Genomic DNA, 21,402 nt, shown 5'->3' with positions numbered 1-21,402 from the left:
AATTCCCCAATAAAATCTTTAAAAAAAATAAATCAAATATTGTGGCAAACTTGTCAGGTAAGGCTTTTGCTTTATATAAAATGTTCATTTATAAAGCATATGAAGAATGTATGTATATATACACACACACACACACACACACACACGCACGCGCACACACACACATATACATTCTTTTTTTTCTTAAAACCCTTCTGTTTGAGTTTTCGTAATTGACAAAATGATTATATGTGAAACATAACTCTTGCATTAGAGTAAGCTGCTTACAACACAGACTAATTACACGTTGGGGAGGCAAGGCAAAGACATCCAGAGCTTACTCGTGCTGAGCCAAGAACACAGTATTTAATGAAATGAGGGCCATAAAAGGTTCAGCGGGGATGCTTTCAGGTCTGACCTGGGCTTCTGGGAAATTGAACACTGGCCCTGCAGACTGGTGGATTCCCCCGGGCTTTGAAAAGCTGGGTTATTACCACTTGCATGTGTGACTCAAGCGCTGCTTTGCAGTACAAGGACATTTGTGATCCCAGAAACGGCCCCATTTGGAACAGTCTTAAGCTAATAATATGGATGCCTCCCTAGTCATCCCTCTTCCTGCCCCTCCTTCCCTCCTCTCACGCCAAGGAATTACTTTTGATATTTGTTTACTAAAAATGGTTAGAATATCTGGCAAGGTCCTGCTGTGTAGATTCCTCTGTTTCCTCTTTCTTATTCTTAAATTCTGTTTCTTTCCTGCAGATAATACTGTGAACAGAACAGAAGGGCCCTCCCATGTTGTTCAATAAACTTTTTACCAGTTGTATCCTGTGTAGATGGGCCTTTTCACATTACAGTGTTTATTTAGTACATAGTAGATATTTGATAAAAATGTGTTGAATGACTACAGTTGGAAAGAGTGACTCTTGTTACCTGAGCCAGAATGAACCAGTCTCATTTCGGAATTCCAACCATGACAGGCTATTCATTGTGCTTAGATATAGAAATAGCATTACAGGGAACAAAAGAAGAGAATAACTGAATGGGAGGGAGACCGGAAAACATAGGTAATTAGGATGGTAACAGAACAAACAGCTATAAGAGCTTGACAAAAGTTTGTGTAAAACAGAATAAAAGGTTAAGGCTAGGGATGGATAGGATAAAGCATTAAAATGGCTTATAAAAATTAAGAAAAAAAAGGCAGTTAATATTTTACTCATCATTTGGTTTTCCATTTCATTTCACTTTTTTATTTAACAAATATAATACCTATATATACACATCATGGCAGTGTTTTCCAAATTGAAAATTATGATCTTAATAGATCAATGTAGTGAGTTGTGACCAAATTTTTTAAAAAGTAAAACAGCATAGAAAATAGTAGAATGCATTGCACTCTGGGTAAGTATTGTCTCATGAAACTTTTATTTATGTTTGTGTGCACATATACTCATATACGTATATGCATGGATGGAGAGACAGAAAGATAGGTAGATAGATAATGTAGCTTTGGGTACTTGTTCACTGTGCTTCCCAAACTTGATGAAGTGTACTGTGAATGTTGCTGTTTGCAATATAACGAATGATTTCAGGTACATGATGCAATTTACAACCATGAATAGTTCAATGTGTATCACAAAGTGATAGCTATGACACATCTTGGTGCTTTCATTGAGGGTTTGATCTTGACGCTGAGCTGGGATATTATCTCCCCTCAGAACAGGAAGTATAGTATGAAAGAGAATTGGAAGTAGGTTACTTTTAAGTTTCCTTATAACTGCGATACTTTATTCATTTTATAATTATTTTAGTGAAAATTTGTATTTGTATAAACATTTAAATGAATGAATCTGGAACGGTAGGAGTCAAATGTGGTGCAGCAATTTATTTATTTGTACACACACACACACAAATTCACAGATACACATATATACATATACATACAAGCACATACTGTTGGACACTTATATATATTCTTTATTCATTCAACAAATATTTATCCAGTGCCTATTTTTGAGTCTGGCACTGTTTTAAGCACTAGTGATACATTGGTGGGGGGGGGGGGAACAATATGAAAGTTCCTGCATTCAAGAGACATTATTGAAAAATAAGCAAGCAGATACACACTGTGTGATAAATGCTATGGAGAAAACAAAGAATAATGGACATGGGTAGGGTGGTGTTGGGAGGCCCTTAAAACAGTTTTAAACTGAATGGTCAGGGAAGACCTCACTGATAAATTGGCATTTGAACAGAGAATTGAAGGAAGTGAGGGAAGGAGGTCTGTAGAAATATAGGGGAGGAGCATTCAAAGCAGAGGAAAGAGGTGGTGCCAAGACTTGGGGCAAAAGCATGCAGTGGTATTGAAGAAAAGTAGGAAAACCAGTGTGGTGGGCGCAGGGTGAGTCATAGGAGATGTGGTCAGAGAGGAGGGTCAGGGTGCTCCACTTATGTAGAGTTTTCAGGACATTGTTAAGGACTGGGTTTTCCTCCAAATGAGGTGGGAAGTCATTAGAAGGTTCCTAGTATTTGTTTCAATAGGACCACACTGTCTGAAGCAGGCAGGCAGAAAGGAAGCATGATCACAGAGAGGATCGGGGGGAAGCAGTGGCGGAGATGGTTAGGGTGGGGGGGTTCTGTGTATGTTCTTAAGGTAGAGCTGAAAGGAGTTGTTGATGGGTTGCTGTATGCCTTGATGCGTTGATACAAGGTCAGACGCCTAGGGTCAAACTTATCCTAGAAAAAGTGTTACATACCCTATTGCTGAATATCACTACAGTCACCTTCAAAGTACTCCCCTTGGGAAGCTACTTACCCATGCCAGCGCCTAGTCCACCCTACCAAGCAATTTTGGAACTCTTTTTCTGGAATGGCCATCAGAGCTGTCGTCGTATTATCCTTGATGTCCTGAAGGGCATCAAAATGTCTTCCTTTCAATATTTCCTTTTTTGGGGGGTAAAGAAAGAGGTCATGGGGGGCCAGATCAGGTGAGTAGGGAGGGTGTTCCAATACAGTTATTTGTTTACTGGCTAAAAACTCCCTCACAGATAGTGCCATGTGAGCTGGTGCATTGTCAGGATACAAGAGCCATGCATTGTTGGAGAAAAGTTCGGGTCATTTTCGTCTAACTTTCATGCAGCCTTTTCAGCACTTCCAAATAATAAACTTGATTAACTGTTTGTCCAGTTGGTACAAATTCATAATGAATAATCCTTTTGATATCAAAAAAGGTTAGCAACATCATTGCAACAAATTCTCGAACTTACTTGTCAGACCTCATAAAAAGGGAGTCAACAATGACATTGAGGTCTCTTGCTTGAATATCTGGAGGAATACAGTTGCCATTAACTTGTTCAGGAGGAACAACTTTAAGGGATGATCTATTTGGCCATGATAATTTCAAGATAAAAACCCTAATGAAGTTGATCACAAGAAAATTGGTTCTATGCATGTATAGTTTAAGGAAGAGGAGTGCAGATATGAATTTGTGGTTCATGAGTGTGTAAATGACATTTAGAACCGTGAAATTAGATGAGGTAACTTAGAACGTGAGGATGGGAGAAAAAATCAAAGCTCAGGTGATTGATTCCTAGGACACTTCAGTATTTAGGGATTGGTGAGATGAGAAAGAATCTGCCAACAGGATTAAAAAGGAGTAGACAGTGAAGTAGAAAGTCAACTATGAAGGAGCGATGTCCTGGAACCACGAAAAGAAAGTATGCGGTATGATCAAATGATACAGTGAATGTTTGAATTAAAAAAAAAAAAACGTATTAACAGTGAAAGACACATTGCCATTAATCCCCCTCAAAATATGCCCCCTTGCTTCGAAAACACTAATCCCGTTGTTCTTGCCACTTTCTGAAGCAGTTCTGGAAGTCCTCTTTCATAAGTGACTTTAGTTGCACTGTTGTGGCTCCCTTGATGTCCTGAATTGATTCAAAATGTTTACCTTTCATGGTCATTTTGACATTGGGGAAGAGCCCTAAGTTGCACAGTGCCAGATCTGGTGAATAAGGTGGATGGGGACACCATAATATTTTTATTTGACAGAAATTGCTGTGTTAGAAGTGATGTATGACATGGAGCCTTTCCGTTGTGATCACAAAATACAGTGAATGCTGCTGCCAAGTGCCACGCAACAGAAAGGCAGGGATCTTCAATACAGAAGCAGTGCATGGAACCTTAGTAATAGTGTGTGACAAGTTTTAACTTGTTCAGTGCAATCAGTTGAGTGTGACCAACATTGCTTCTGGTATAGGGCAATTTCTGTCAAATAAAAACATTATGATGTGTCCTCATCCACCTCATTCACCAGACCTGGCACCATGAGACTTCTGGCTCTTCCCCAAAGTCAAAATGACTCAGGACATGGAGGCAGCCATGACAGCGCAACTAAAGGCACTCACGAAAAATGAGTGCCTTCAAGAACTGCTTCAGAAAGTGACAAGAACAATAGGATAAGTGTGTTTGAAGTGAGGGGGGAGAATTTTGAGGGGAATTAATGGCAATGTCTCTTTTACTGTAAATTTTTTTTAATTTAAACATTCACCATATTTTTTTTATCACACCTCATATTTCAAGAAGTAGGGTTTTGAGCAATTGAGTCTAATGATACTGTAGAACAAGAAAAATGAAAAGTGAGAATTGAACATCATATTTAGCAACATGGAAGCCATTGGTGATTCTAGGAGGAGCTGTAAATATACTATATACACACACATGCACATGTATATATTTATAGAATATATATACATATTTATTATGTGTCGTTTTAAAGAACATATATAGTGTATATTCTACTATAGGGTATATATAAAGTATACATAGAATTACAATGTGTGTGTGTGTGTGTGTGTGTGTGCGCACGCATGCGCATGTGTGCGTGCCATTATACAGATGTGTTTATCATCTCTGTAGTTGGAGGTACAATAATATAGCAAACAGTTCTTATACCTTCATAGGTTTCTTTTATAAATATTGGGTTGTCGGAAAAGTCATGATGTATTTTTTTCTATGTTTTTCGTTGCAAAAATGCGTGATGACTTTTCCGGCAACTCAATATTTTCTTATAATAATTGAGAAATGTTTGGAAAACACAGAAAAATTATAAAGAAAGCAATGGTCCATATTCCAGCACCAGTAGGTAACCATTTTGTTTTCTATAGAAATAGATGAGGTGGGATGGGAGGCAGGTAAGTAATAGGTAGATGGGTAGGTGTCTGAGGGTGTGTATAGAGTGTATATGTTACATAACTGAAGTATACTATACACATAAGCTTTTGTGCTTAATTTCATATCATATTCTCACATGATTAAAAGTCTTTGTGTCAGAACCATTTATATAATTTTGTGATTCTTAATAAATAAGAATACATGTAAGCATAACTAACCTGACAAACACCACTTGATGGGCTGCATTTTTCTTCTGGATTCTGATATAAATAAAAGGCAGCATTTTGCCTATGTAACAATAAATTAAACATTTATCTCCTTTCCTACTCTGTTCATGCCACAGAGATCACATTTCTGCCTCTGGAAAATTAACTACCATATAACCAGAGATATAACGAATTGCTGGATTCACCAGTAGTTCATTCTGACCCACTAAATGGTCGGTCATGAAGCTGTGAGCCTGAGGCACAGTGAGATGCAGGGGCTTTTACTGCTACCCCTGCTGGGTCTCTCTGGACCCTCATTGCCTTAACCTTGACTGCATTTGGCAATTGTTGATTCAGGGCTGTTGTTCTCAACTGGAGGTGACTTGAAGGCGTTTTTGGTTGTCACAACTTGAGAAAGGAGGTACTATTGGCATCTAGTTTGTAGTAGCTAGGAAGTCTGCTAAATATCCTGCAGCGCACAGCATAGTCCCTCACAACAAAGATTTATCGGGCCCCAAATACTGAGGTCGGGAAAACCTGAGTTGAGGATCCTGTATGTCTGGCCCAGGGCGGATGCTAGGGTGTTAGGTCTAGGCACGTGAAGTCGGGGCATTGGAGCGTCCATCCTGAGCCCAGCTCTAGCAACCTCAAGGACTTCAAAGCTAGAGACACAGCTGGTCGTGGCAAAGCATAAGAGATCATGAAAAGACACAAAATATATCAATAAAATTCACAAGATTTTCCTTACTACTCCAGGCTTTCCTCTTTGGTTCTCCCCCTCCCCCCGACTGGATGTCTTGGGTGGAAAAAGCAAGGGATACTCCCGACACCATTGGGAAAGCTCTTGTCCAAAAGCCAGGAAGCCAGGGAGGGTCCGCGGTCTGGATGTGCCACTGCCTTTGGGTTCATCCTATTCCGAAGGTCCCATATTTGGGACTCTTGCAAGGACTTGATACCTCTTTCCATCCTGCTACAAAATGTTGTCTGGCAAGATGTGAGTTTCATTTTCAGAGTTACTAGTTGAGGCAAGAGTATTGGAAGAAGGCATTCAGCATATTGATTTTTTTGTACATTAGGTAAAGGGACATTTATTTCTAACAGAGGAAATGGCTGTGTTAACTGCCGTAATGGCTTCCTTCACCACTGGGAAGTTTGCTATTATTAGAGACCACTAATTATGGCTTTAGCCTGGTATAGCCGGAGAAAGCTATAAAACATAACTGTAATTGGGTGGAGAATGTGAAATCGCATGGCGGCTTACTGTCATTGTAGGAACCTGTCTTTGAATTTCTTGTGGCCAGGCCAAGCCATGGCGGTTCACAGAAGTAGAGACTTAGCCTAGCAGCTAAGAGTCTGGCACAGGAACCACACTGCCTGGGTTCCACAAAACTGTAGCACTGCCAAGTCTTAAGAACCATAAGCATGGTACTTACACACATGCACACACGGTACTTACATACTGCTGTGCATCTCAGTTTTGTCATCTGGAAATAAGCATGATAATAACCCTCAAAGGGTAGTTGTATATTGATTAGTTGAAGAGTAAGTATATTGATATGTTTCTGACAGAACAGAAACAATCATTGTTAGCCTCTGGCTCATTTTTGGTTGTTATATTTAGCTTTCAGATATCAGGGACTAGAAAAAATGAATAAATTTGAAGTTTAAAATGAAAAGATTGCCATAATATCATCTGATTTCTATTTTGTTTTTACCACTTCTATAATAAATGAAAGGCATTAGTGCAAATAATGGTTGTCAGTCTTTTTAAGAATTAAATGGAGCTGCCAAAAGAAAACTGATTTGATTATAGAATAAAGTGGTTTGAAAGTGTTATTCAGGCAAAACTTGTCCTTGTGTCACTTTGTCTCTAATAGATAAAAAGCCAGGGAAGCTTTCTAGTCTCTCTAAACTGGTGTTCACAAACTTCTAGTAAGAACGGCTGTTCTTTAATGTATACTTTAATTCAGTAGAATTTTATTAGACTAAAATTGACCAAATCCCTGAGAGGCCTGGAAACATAAATGATTATGAAATGATATCGATTGTAAATAGGGCATTTTGGGAAACAAAGATGAAAGCTAATAATTTACATTTAGTATTTAACTCTGGCATTCCAGTGGAAAAAAGACAGCTAGTTTGAATCAAATAAAAGGACTTTTTCTTAGATAATAACATAATGAGTTAGTTAAAAGAGCTAACCTGTAATACGTTTATTAAATTAAGCAATAAAGTTTCATTTCTTTGGAACTATCCATTGTCAAAACCTTTACAGCCAACTCCATTTACAAAGAAATGAAGGAACTATTTCTTTAAAGTTAGACATGGGTTTTCTCTATTTTGGTAGGAGTTGAAAATGCTACATCATTGGATCTGGCTATGATCAGACCTCCTAATCATGATTTAATTATGGGCTCTCTGCTACTTTGGGTTTTATAGTTGTTATTTTGTGACTGACATTCAGACACTCACAGTAATTTTTAAAATACATAATTTTACATAAGAGTCCCTCAAAGTGACCTTAAGTTGAGAGTCTCTAGACATAATTACAGAGAGCAAGGAACTATTATACCAACCTAGAATGAATTGATGGTTTCCAGGGTTATCTCATTTTTAATTTTTTCAGTTAAGATCATGGCAGAGTTTCACATTTCTGCAAACTTGAGAGGGCAGGGAAGGGGCCCCTACGAAGTTTATCATGTGGACAGCTCTAACCACTAGGGGCCAGGTGTGACTCATCACAGGCTTCTCCCTGGGTATTTGAACACTACAAGTGCCTTGGCCGCTATACTCTGTGTGTTTTAAGTTCAGCTCTTCTTGTGACTAGGTGTCATTCGTCAAAGAGGACAGCTGTGTTTGTTGTATATTGTCATTTTTGTTTAGGTTTAAAAACTGTCCGTGAATTACACTACCCCAAGAAGCACACTTACGGCCTGAGATTTGACAAAGTGAAATTTAATTCAGTGGTATCTGTTATAAAGCACATCTCTCTAACTTGAACATAACATTTTATTTTTTTCAATGCTCTGTATCCTATTGACAGTCTTTATCAATGGCATTGCATCATGGTAAACGATATGTTTTAAATTATAGAAGCCAAATATTTTCTCAAAGTTTTCGCATGTTTCTATGCTAAGCTCCGTATCTTTATCTGTAACATGGTGTTACAACCACACTACCTCTAAAGTCTTTCCTGGCACCTAACATTCCCTAAGTCGAATGTCTTTAATGATTGAGAATATTCTACTGAATTTCTACACACTTACGCGACGTTTCAAATGGCATGACCCTGCCTGGCCAAAGAACCCTCTCTGTTGGCCATCACCAAATAGCATTCCCCAAAGCTCTTGGATATGGTGCCAGCTCCTTACAGAGAGAGAAGACCAACCTTTGCCCACTGGGAACAGGATCACAGCTTCTAGAGGCCCAGTCATCCTGTCTTGCCAAATGCATCTACGTTTGTCCATCTGAGTGTGTAAATATTAACCTGCTGTCTTCCCTTCCCTCTTTGTATGTGCACTTCCCAACAGAAAGGAGAACCTGACTGCTATGCGCTCTCCCTGGAAACCAGTGAGCAACTCACCTTCGAAATCCCCCTGAATGATTCTGGTTCTGCTGGTCTTGGGGTGAGCTTGAAGGGGAACAAATCTCGAGAAACTGGAACAGACTTGGGCATTTTTATCAAATCCATCATCCACGGAGGTGCTGCTTTTAAGGTGAGTGGGAATGATGTTTGCACGTCAGTGTGAAGGGACTTAGAGATGAGGCTTGAGGACTGGATGGCGAGAGTGTGTCCAGGCTTCAGGCCACCGAGGCTTCCCTGCCCCGGGCTGGAAATGCACGTGTGAACACATCTGTGCAACAGTTGCCTGTTTTCACACTTGAACTGCTTGATTTCATTTCCTAGAGACGGTTCTGAAAACCCATCGTGATTAATATTCTTTCTTGCATTCTTTGTATTACTCTATTAGAATTACTCTGAATTTGTAACATGACAGAGTTGAGCCTAAAAATACACAATCAGAAAAAAAAAAACTTAAAATAAGGCAACGTAAAAGCAGCAAATAAAGTTTTGCTCGCAGGGAAGACAGCTCAGTGGAGCCTGAGAGTCAGTGTGGTATAAAGATCATTTATCACATTTTATGCACTTGAAGATAGCCGTGGTGCTAGGAATGTGTGTTTGCCTTGTAACTTGGAGACGCTTATAAATTATAAAAAAGAAAGAACATGATTCTTCCTTTTATGCTGGGTCGGGATCCTAGCTGTTAACATAGCATAATATACTGGTTTTCTAGAAGGCCTGGTTCAAATCCAACTCAGCCACTTGCTAGCTGTGTGCCAATGTGGACAAGGCACACGACCTGCTCTTCTCCTGTTTCCCAGCTGTAGACTCAGAATAATGAACGATACCTAATTGGTAAGGTTCTAGGGATTAAATAAACTAATACACACCATGTACTTAAAGTAGCAACGTGATGATAGGCTGGCAAAAACAGTCTGTGCCTGTCATCAGCTGTTCTCCCTATCGTCTTCCCTGTGTGCTGTACAAGGTCACTTCCTGAGTGACCTTGAATCCTGCCTGCACTGCTCTTACCCTCTGTGAATGTAGGCAGGTTACTTGTCCTCAATGTGCCTCAATTTCCGCATTTGTAAAAAGAGTAAAATTAGTAGCACCTACCTCCCGGTGGTGCTCTTGTGAGGACAAAAAGAGACAGCATGTATAAGTGCCTAGCACAGTACTATGGTACACTTTCACTAAATGTTAGCCATTTTAAATCATCTTGATACTAATAATGTGTGCCATCTCCCATACGAAAGCCAAGAAGGCCCCATTAGGGTTTACCGGATCACCGCTGGTCCTCGCCTCCTGGCTTCGTCAAGGCGTTTTTCTTCTTACACTTACCATTTCACTCTTGTTTCAGACCTAGACATTGAGCTAATGTCTTTTTCCTTGGGAAGGAAGAAATGCATGGTGGATAGACAGTTTTTTGATGCACTCCTTGGATTAGATAGCTTTTGTTGCGTAGTAAATAATGGCAGAACTTTTGTAACACACATCAGTGAGCCTTTATTTTCCTCCCGACTCTGTAGGGCAGCTAGAAGGGTTCAGATTCAGGCTGGTGTCTCTCCATCACACCATAGGTCCACGCGTCTGAGTGCGCTCCCTGCATTTCCCCCGCACCTTGGAGCAACAGGATGTGCTGTTCATGAAGTGTCAGAGGGCCAACACCAAAGGTGAAGCCTTGACAGCTCTGGGCTCCAAACTGGCTCATTGTTCATCACACACACACACACACACACACACACACACACACACACACGCACACACACACATGCACATGCACACGCGCATGTGTGTGCACTCCACTGGCCAAAACGAGCCATATGGTTCAATCCAAGGTCAATCCAAGGTGTGGGGAAACACAGTCCACCCACGATGAAGCTCTGGCAAAGGTGTGGGTGCCGAGCAGGATCAAGAATTGGAGCCCATCATCCAACCTGTCAGACTCTCCAATCTGACTCAGAAATGCACATCAGGAGCAGGCAGAAAATAATAGTAATTATAACAGCAGCAAATAATGTTCATTGTTCTTGGTGCAAATGTATGCCGGACAGCATGAAAAGTATGTGAGATGGCTTCTCTAATTTTGCTCTTTACATTCATGCTGGACTATCATGTCACTTCATCGAAGGGAAATTGGTTCTGGTGGCTAGTGCCTCTCCACATAGTGCCTGTGTGCCTGTGGTCACATAGCCAGACATTGCTTAAACTATGATTTGAACCCAAGCAGTCTGACTTCAGACCAGGTGCTTTCCTGCGATGAAGACTCTGTCATCTGATCCATTTATATTCCCAGAGATCAAGGGCTGTTGCCCTGGAATTATCTTGTATCATGCTTGTGACTCGTAAGCCACCTAAGCATGTGCTGTGTTTGAAGATGGGCCTTGGTCATATTTGTGGACCTCAGCTTGATCGTCTTCTTATTCCTAATGACAGTTCTGTTTGCAGAATTTATTCCAAATAAAATTGAAACTGAAATGAATTTTTGGAAATTAAAAGCAAACATCTTAGCTTTTTTATGGGCAATAACTTAAGCTCAAGCAGACATTGGAGAGCTGGCTTAATATGTATATCCATGTTTGCGAAAGTGAGCATCCCCTTACCTAAGCAGTTTCTAACCATCTTGTTTCTTGCAGAAAGATTTCACTTTCCATTTATGTAAATTTCTTTCCTGACATTGGTCTGCTGAGTCAGACAATCACACCATTAAAAACCGCTGGACAGCATATTTATAGCCGATCTTGAACAGTAAGAGGCGTCAGTCATGAATTTAGCCTTATTGGGAATGTTTAGTATCCATTTGTCTTGTTTACTTTTTACCGTATAAAGGATAGAGGCCTAAGCGCTGCTCACAAGAAATGTGATTACTAGGGATAAAAGGAAGAAAGAATTATTCTCCTCTCCGTCTCCTGTTCCAACAATCTACTGTTACTCCTCAGAAAGTTGCCGCCTGTTCTGTGATTCAGACTTATGTTTTACAAAAATTGTGTTTGAGATTCTGTTCTTGTCTCTGTTCAGAAGATACAAATGTAACAGCCTGCATGTCCCTGGGGCACAAGGGAGATAAGCATGGGGAACATTTGCTTTAGCATCTGGCCCTAGGTTTGTACCTGAAATCAACAAAACCATCTTTCTGCCAGAGAGCAATCTTTTACTCCTGGCTCTTCATACCACTAATTGGTTCTCGAGGTGTTTTTCCCTTTAGGGAAGGTAGGTTTTTGAAAACTAAACTACTTTGAAAAGTATGACCAAATTCTTCCTGTGGATTCTGTGTGCTGTATTCCCTTGGGGGCTTCCATTGGTGGAAACAAAGACAGGCTAGCCCTTGCCAGATGTAAAATCCCCTGAATGACTGTGACTGTAATTGAGGGCCTCTTTTTGTTTTCCCCCTTCCCTTTCAGGCTACTGCTTTCTATCATTTCATCTCTTATTTGAGTCATTTCTAAGAGAGATGTAAATCTCTATTTGAACATAAGAGCATCCAGCTACCCTGGGATTCCATCTTGGAAGTGAATTCCTCACTCACTCGAAAGACAAACAAACCGATATTCTCACTCTACTCAGAATTGTCCAAATGCTTAAATATTTAAATTCCAGTCTGCCTATTAAGAAGTAAAGCCCAGAAACTCTTCCCTGCTAGTGTCAAATACAACGTTTGCCATGTCAGCCCACTTGAGCATATAGAGTTCTCTGTGGTCCCCTCGGAAGCATCCCCCTAAGCTTGCTTTGCAATGTACAAAGTAACCGTTGACCATAACAGCCAAAGACAACTTCAAGTATTGATACTAATATGCTTAAACAATAACATGCATTACTGTATGTCTCTAGTTCCTGTCTTTCTTCCTGGGCATTTGCCCCTGAAGCACAGTGTAATTGCTTCCAGAACCAAAATATGCTAGATACAAGTATATGTGTTAACTTCTCATGACCTAAGAACTATGGCTGGAATGAAATTAGGATGTTCACCAGGAAGCTTTTCTAAAATTTCACTTCTGTGATTGGAATGTAAAGTGAATGTGGCATTGTTACCATTAAAAGAAAAGAAACATTGTCTTTATGGCCGACAGAAAAAAATACCTTGAGAAAAAATATTCTCCTTTCCCAAAATCCACTTAAAAATTAGCATTTCCTTTTCTCTGGAGAACTACATGCAAAGTCTTAATGATCAGTTTAAAGAACTTAGGTATCTTCATCCATATTTGCTAAACATTTTGAATTCTAAGGTCAGCGGTTTTCTGTGCTTTGCCTTTGATATACCGTATTAACTGAATTTTTTTGAGAAAATGCATTTTTTATGTCTATTGATTATATTAACTTAAATGCTTATTTTTTAAACTTAAAAATGAATCACTTTTAGAAAAAAAATGTATAACCAGAGTAGTGATATTTTAAAAAATTGAGATAGAATATTAACATGCTGTTCTAAAACTAGAAATCTGGAGTCTGGTTTACCAATTCTGCATGATGTTTTTTTTATTTGAATATACTGACTTTGGGACTGGAATGTGTCCTATGGAAACCTTGAAATAATAAGTTAAAAATTAAAATTTAAAGACAATTTTTGCTAAGGGAAAAAAATGTCATGGGTCAGGTAGGTTATTTAAGGGCTCTTAAACAGAATGAATTTAAGAATACCTATTATTCTTTAGAAAATTAATTAGCCAGGTTTGTGCTTAATAAATACTACTTGATGATGAAATTATATGAAAAATAAATGCCTGACATAGCTAATGGCAAATGCATGCACTCAGATATGAACTAGACATAATTTAAGTGATTTGATTCCTGTGCGCTTAGGAAATTTGGAATGCTTCCCTCTAAAAGATGCAGACTTTCATAATCTACACTATTCAGTAATCGGTAGAAGAAAAAAGTTACATCTAATACAAGCAATCCCCCCTATGTTTAAAATGACTAAAATATGAATTTTTGGAGAGACTATATACACAGTTCTAGAATTTCTGGGAACATGGTGCTTGATTCCGAATCTCCATGCCTCTTTGTAATACGGGATATTTAATAGCATCCAAGCTCCTAACAGGAGTTCCGTAGGAGTTCCCAGCGTGAATAATTTCCACCTCCATCTCTGCTGGTATCTATAAATCATGTGACAGATGTATAATTAATGAATTCAAAGGAAGATAAAAGGGATAGCTTTTTAAGGAACACTAATGTTAAATTATTTCTTCAACTATTCATTTTCCTTAAAATTGATAATGTTTTCTATTGGTGGAGACCCGTAAAGGTCATTACCAGTAGTCATGTCTTCCAGGTTTTTACCTTTGACAAAAGGACCATGCAGTCTGACTGTGTAAATAGCTCCATTGCAAATCCTCAACAGTTAGAAGGCAAACTAGCATTTCATCCTAATCACAAAAAAATTATACATTTGATGGACAACTAAAAGCAGGAATTTTGCCTGGAAAAATTCATAGTCACTGTTTACCCATTAAGAATTTTACCTTAAAATAGGGACATTACTAACTTAAACAGGAGAAAAATATTTATCAATTATGTTATACGAATTATTTTTAACCAATTTCCCTTTTTTTAAAAAGCCAAAAATGTAGCTTATATGAACCCATAAATGAGAAGCCTGACTGTATGAATTTCCTGCAATAGTAACTATTTCATAAAAATATAACATTACTTTTAAAATCCCACAGCACTAGCATCAACCATTACTTTTCTTGCCCGTATTTGTCACTTTCCCATTGCTATATCATGCATGGAAATGCAAATAAGAAATACATTTATACCATGCTAAATAAAATTTTGAAACTCTACATTAATTTGATATATATTTTGGACTCCATGGTTGTCTAAGTAGGCTTGGAAAAAATACAAGAGTTGGTAGATTTAATCAAAAAGGATATTACAATCTGCAAAGGTTGATATCCCATGATGATGATACTTTGACTCTGAAAATAGTGCCTTTCACCTAAAAAGCTTTATTCACCTTCATTATAGGTATTTATAGGCATTTATAATGTGCCTAGTTTGGGGCCCATTTTTTTCTAGTGAGCGGACTTGTAGCAAGCATAGTACAAACAAAAGCACAGTTTATTTTTTTTAAGTAAATAAGATAATTTTCAATAGGTTGAAGAGGCCTCTGAAATTCTAATCCAGTTAGGCATTCCTGCAGAATCTTCTTGATTCATGTATAACACATATGCCTTAGTAAGCTTTTTATTATCCAGTTTTCTAGGCCAAAGTAAACTAAAAACAGAAAATCAGGAAGGAGATAGGAAGGGATGAAGAGGAAACTGAAATGACAGAAGACAGAAAAAGTGTAAAACAAGCACAGAATGCTGTTACTGCATAATAGGCCAAAGAATATTTGTGATGACTCCAAGTTAGTGCTTCTGGAACTTTCTTGCTGAGGAAATTATAAGAGTTAGCAGTGACTATAATAAAGGCTGTAAGTTACAATATATTTATTTATGCCCATTATTTTTCCAGGAGGTGTGTAAAATGGAAAGACTTGTAATACATTTTGAAAACATTATATCAGAATGGTTTTGATTAGATATATTCTAATGCTATAAAAATTGTTCTTCTGTGATCTTTTAAAAATGTCTCATATGCCACAGGTGCTGAGTAAATAATATGTTGCTAGAGTTTCACTGGTTTGCTACATAGGCGTGGAGTGGGGCTCTTAAGACAATAACTGAATTTGATAAGTAAATTTAAAATTTTACAACAGCTGAACGACAGGATATTGGGCCAGTTCACAGAAAGCAATTAAGCTTCACTTTTAGAATTATAAAGGTTCTCTGAACATGTGCTGTGTATCGAGCCAGCCTGAATTTACAATCTCTTATCTTGGGTCGTCGGGCAAGTCATGACGTATTTTTCTATGTTTTCCAATGCAAAAATGTGTCATGACTTTCCTGACAACCCAATAGCTACAGTTTGTAAATTCAACAATCCGTCGATTATAGTTGAAACTTACACCAGGCCCAGAGCACCTGAATGAAATATTTTTCAAGTTGCTCAATTTAGCAAACATTTTTGAACATCTGCAGTGAGTTACGTAATGTATAGTAGACTGGAGATAGAAAGCATGAGATGACTCATTCCATAATCTAAGGAGGTGGTAGTATAATAAGGGTTATGGTAGACGCATATAAAACTATCATGGGTGTCGAGATGAGGGAGCAATAATCTGCCTGTAGAGAAAACTAGGAACAAAACGCAGTTGCTGAACCTCATTGTGAAGGATAAATAAATATTCAACAGGTGAGTAGGATTGCAAAGGATATTTTGGAGAGAGGAAGAGTGTGGAGCAAGGCACCATGGCGTATACCTCAGAATGCAATTCATTGTGCCTAGAAAATGGAGCTCTGACTAGGGAAGAATACCCCACTCATATTGGTTGAAATTGTGTTAGGACAGATGATGTAAAACATTGACTAATATAGGTAGGCACACTTCAAGACAAGAATTTACATGCTTCCAGTCTTACCAACTTTCTTTACCCCCTTCTTTGTTTTAAAAACTATACAGTCTTGATTTATTCCATTCCTTTCATTGTTGCTGTTTTTTAATGAAGTGAAATTATTTCAATCTGGAATGCAAGGTGCTTTTCTAGGTTGGATCCCCACCCCCAAATACAGTAGGCAGATGTTGTCCTGTAGTGATTGTAGGGCCTTGAGAAGGCTTTGTTCAGGACAGTCTTCTCCGTCAATCAGGTGCCATCTTATGTGGAGTCCCACCCCACTCCAGAGAAACCCTGTTCTGCAGTCTGAAGTCAGGCTTTGGGGTTTGGGCTCTGGGTGTTGATAATAGGCCAGAAGGCTTTACCGAGGGCCCCTTTAGAAACACGCAGAGGCAGGAGCTGACATCTGGTCAAGATTAATCCTCTCAACACCATGGCCTAATGCGGACTGGCTTTGGGCCCCAGCCAGCTACCCCTGGGAAAGCTAGCCCACTCTCTAATGGTTGTCTCATGTTTTGCAGAGGCTCGTTCTTTAACATGGCTTTCTTATTCTCCCCTCTGTGTTTATGAGAACTTTGGAGGTAAAGGGGCCTCACAAGAAATTGGCCCAAAGAGGTGGATTAAGCCATGCAATTTCACCAGTACTCCTGGCAGAGGTAGTCCCCAGGCATCACTGAATACAGTAGGGGCTGAACTACAAGGTCACTGGACGACCTCAAAGTCACAGATAAGTTTCAAGTGCGCACATGAAACATCTTCCTGACTGCCACCCACTACGAAGAATGATCTGGTCTAAATGTGCAGCTGTGGGGAAAACACTGTGTAAATATTCACTTTTAAGAAGTGAGAATCTGTATCTTTTTATTAGATTCTCAAAGGAGTCTAAAGAGCCCATCAAGGACAAGAATCATGAGCAAAGCGATTGAAAACATGGACTTCAGAGTGACCCAGACCTCGTTCAAATCTGCTCTTAGAAACGTGATCTTTAATAATGCACTGAACTGGCCCAATCCTTGGTTCCTTCTTTTATAAAATGGGGCGATAGCCCCAAATGTATAGGATTGTTATAAGGATTAAATTGTCCAGTGCATGTAAAGGGTTTAGCACCATGACTACACAAAGTAGAAACTCATCAATAGTTGTAGTGCTTTTAATCATCCTTTGATTTTAGAAGCAACATAGCATAACAGGTACACACCTGAATCAGCGACATGAAGACCTGGTCATGTCAGTACCCTTTGTCGAGTCACTCATTTCTCTGAGCCTCCATTTTTACATCTCCTCAATAGCGGAGGGTAGGATTTATATCACAGGGTTGTTGTGAGAAATGAATGAGAGACTGGCCTATCTTAAGTGTTCAGTAAAAGGAAGATGTAATACTCAGACTCTTATCTCCGAGTTCACTCTTGCTTCTGGTTAGAACCAGTTTCGGACTGATGAGATCTGAAACCATCCCAGGACATGGAGAAGACCTAAATCTCACACCCGTCTTTGTCCTAAAGTGTCTTGAGGAAGTTACTTCTTATCTTTACTCTGTTTTCCTTCCTCTGTGAGAACTCCCTTTACCCCCTCCACACTTCAGGATGGATAGAGCTGGTTATGGGGTTGCCAGAGGTGAGGAGTGTAGTTGCTGTCTTTTTCGTTAGGAGTCTGATGGCAGTAAAATCAGAAAGAAAGCGGCTTAATGTGTTCAGGCTGCTATAACAAAATACCATAGATTGGGTGGCTTATAAACGACAGAAATTTCTTTCTCACAGTTCTGGAAGCCGAAGTGTAAGATCAAGGCACCAGCAGATTTACTATCTGGTAAGAGTCCCCTTTGGGTTGAAAGACTGATAAGACAGGCATCTTCTTGCTGTACCTCTCATGGCAGAGGGGGCAAGGGGCCTCTCTCTCAGGCCTCGTTCATGAGTACACTAATGTCAATCATGAGAGATCCGTTCTCATGACCTAATCACCTCCAAAGGCCCCACCTCCTAATAACCTCATGTTGGACATTAGGATTTCAACATATGAATTTGGGGGTGAGAGGAGATACAAACATTCAGTCTATGGCAGAAAGGGATTTTTTTTTCTTTAACAAATGCAAACATGGCCCAGATTATAATGAAATAAATATCCTAAGATTACTGAATAATTGCCCTGGATTGTCGAATTCACTTATATAAAATCAGTTGATGAGAGTTAGCATTCTCGTACCTAAGTATTTACTTGAACATTATATTAACAGAAAAATTAAAACTGTAAAAAAACTGCTTTTCTTATTAACAGTATTCCAAAGCAGAATAGACATATATAATTTTGAGGAATATTTGATGAGTTTGAGTAATGAACTCTGCATTGAATCAACTTCATTTTAGATCAAGACTAGACCTGGCTATGCGTATACACAGGCTGCCAAAAAAAATGTATCCACATTTTAAGAAAGGAAAAAACTGTATTAAAATTGTGATATTCAATATATACCAATAACAAAAGATGAATATAAGTCATGTGTATACATTTTTTTGGCACCCCCGGTATGTACGTAGGTAGATAGCTAGTCAGTTTTTTTCTCCATCTTCTAGTTTGCTTCTTGGCTCTGCCAGCCCTGAGCACAGTCTTGTCTTCACATCTTTTGCCATCTGACAGGCTTTTTGTACAGGGTTTTCTTCTAGGAAATACCTGGTAGTATACTGTCCTCTCTGGTTTTGCAAGGCTTTTTTGCTTGAAGCATTACTCCTTTAGGGACTAGTCATTGCCTTCCTTATAGAAGACAGAATGGTCAGTGACTAGGGAATGCTGAGAAGTCAGGCCTTGGGTTATTCTGATCCGGCTCCGACCTTAACTAACTGAGCAAGTCCTAATGGATGTGGAAATGGATTCTCTTAAGAAGACTTCACTAAATGGTTTTCCATCCTCTTTGGGCATCACATTATTTATCTGTACACACAAAAGGTTGGACAAGATGCTCTCTAAGGACCCTTCCAGCTCTAAATTCTGTGATTATATTCTAAATGTTAGGACAACATGGTGCTTACTGGCATCACCATTAATGAAATTATCCATCATTTATCTTACAAAGGAAAAAGCATGCACCAAAAGCAACAGACCAGCCAAGCCTGAAAATGTGTGTGTGTGGATTTTTATCACACCCACAGCTCTCTAGTGATACTTGTGATGAATGTGGATGTTGCCTTAAAAAAAAAAAAATCCCAGCTGCCCTGGGGTGGCCCTACCTGCCTTTTTGTTTGGGACTTGGACAGAGCAAACATGTTCCATTTCAATGTAGCTCTGCGTGCTTGAGGCTCGGAATGGAGCTGAAAATAAGAGTTTGTGCTTAATACCTGTTAGTAAGAGATTATTTTGCAAAAAAATAAAAAATGTTCTTAACATCTCCTTCTCTCTTAGTTGCCTATTCACACAGACCTGGCCCCATACTTCATAAAGAAGGGTCACAGGAGGTTCCCAGGTGGGAATCTCGCTCAGATTCCATACCCTCCATTCTGGAGATATTCATTAAGTTTCAATCTTTATCTTTCTTCTTCCTGTTACAGAGGACGAGGTGTCCTGCCAAGACTAAGCCTCTACAAGTCCAACACGAGACCTCATCTCCTGTGAACAGAGCTAGGATCTTGATCCAACTCTCCTGCTTCCTCCTCCGCTTTAAAAACCGCACAACTGTCTCCTGTCATCCTAAAAAGATTTTTAGTGACCCTCCGAACCTCCTTCTCAAGATTCAGCCCAATAGTCCTCCTTCCATTAAATGGCCAAAATACGTGTAGAATAATTTCTCGAGTTGAGTCTCACTTCATGGGACTAAACCATTAAGATTGTTTTTTGTTTTACTCCCGTTTTCAGTAACCTTAATCTTATTTTGTGTGTGTGTGCCTCACTCAAAATTAGATAACAGAAATGGTTTTCTTTCTCTTTTTTTCACGTCCTTTTTTTGTTCAATTACAATTGATATTTAGTATTTTATATTAGCTTCAGGTGTACAGCATAGTGGTCCGACATTTATATAACTTACAAAGTGATCCCGATAAATCTAGTACCCACCTGGCACCGTACATAGTTATGACAATATTGTAAAGCATAACATAGGGAATATAGTCAATACTGTTGTAAGAGATTTCTTTCTTTCTTTGGCCTTTCCTGTAAATCTCATTTCCAGATTTGCTCCAAATTAGGGTAAAGGTTACGTGGAGTGGGGAAACAGGAAGAAGGGAATCGAGGACATAGTGCTGTGGTGAGGCAGTCCGCTCAGGCGTGGTACAGCTCTGCCTTGGCGCCCTTCTCTAGTGATCCCATTGCCTGGCCATCTCAGATTCCTCATCGGGTGGGCGTGTGCTCCTCTGGGTGGCCTCTGCAATCCACCCAACACCCTGTCCAGCAGGCAGCATGCACAGTGCATCTCCTTGAGGGCGTTAACCATCCAGAGCACCTTTTACTGCTCACCCTTTTCCCTGCTGTCTGCAGAGGAGCTTCCTCCGACCATCTGCTACTGCATTAGTCAAAGCTTAGCAACTCGTCCACATGATTTCTCTCCCAGAGCTGTAGGGTTGGTCCTATTGTGCACTGCATGTCTGTTTTTCTCCTTTCTTGAGGAAGTTTCCTTTTTGCATTGCATTCTGTTGACTTGAACATGGATCCCAGATACTTGTCACCGCAAAAACTCCTTAGCATTTCCCCTTCCCTAGTCCAGTGTTGCACAATTGTAGCCTAGCGAGGAGTAACAAGGAAGCTGTCATAGACAGACGGAAGAGACAAGGGCCAGGAAACCTGAACTTGAGTTGGTTTGTCTCTGACTTGCTTTCGTGACCTAGGGCAAGTTACGGTACTTCCCTGCCTCAGTTTCCTTATCTGTAAATACATGAATAAAAACAATCTACTTAACTTCTTGAGTTTTGTGAGAATCACTTGAGATCATTAAGGGGAAAAAATCTCTGGGAAGGTAAATTGTTATACATAAATACTGTTGTTTTCTTAAATTTATGAGCAGCAGCTATATCATAATTCTAAAATTGCCTCAGCATGTCATAGCAAGAACTTTCTGTCCTGGT

General features: G+C 39.4%; 1 protein-coding gene across 1 annotated transcript in view; it reads left to right on the top strand.

The window, feature by feature from the left end:
• Positions 1-21,402, top strand: part of LOC109393952 (partitioning defective 3 homolog B) — a 620,394-nt gene that overhangs the window by 585,050 nt on the left and 13,942 nt on the right. The window contains exon 11 of the mRNA XM_019663698.1: positions 8,888-9,073. Coding sequence (XP_019519243.1) covers positions 8,888-9,073 — 186 coding nt within the window. The remainder of the gene's footprint in view (positions 1-8,887; positions 9,074-21,402) is intronic.

This window comes from Hipposideros armiger, unplaced genomic scaffold, assembly GCF_001890085.2.
Source record: "Hipposideros armiger isolate ML-2016 unplaced genomic scaffold, ASM189008v1 scaffold_399, whole genome shotgun sequence".
In the NCBI taxonomy this organism is placed as follows: Eukaryota; Metazoa; Chordata; class Mammalia; order Chiroptera; family Hipposideridae; genus Hipposideros; species Hipposideros armiger.
The sequence above is the reverse complement of the archived record's forward strand: the minus strand, read 5'-3'. Positions and strand labels throughout refer to the sequence as shown.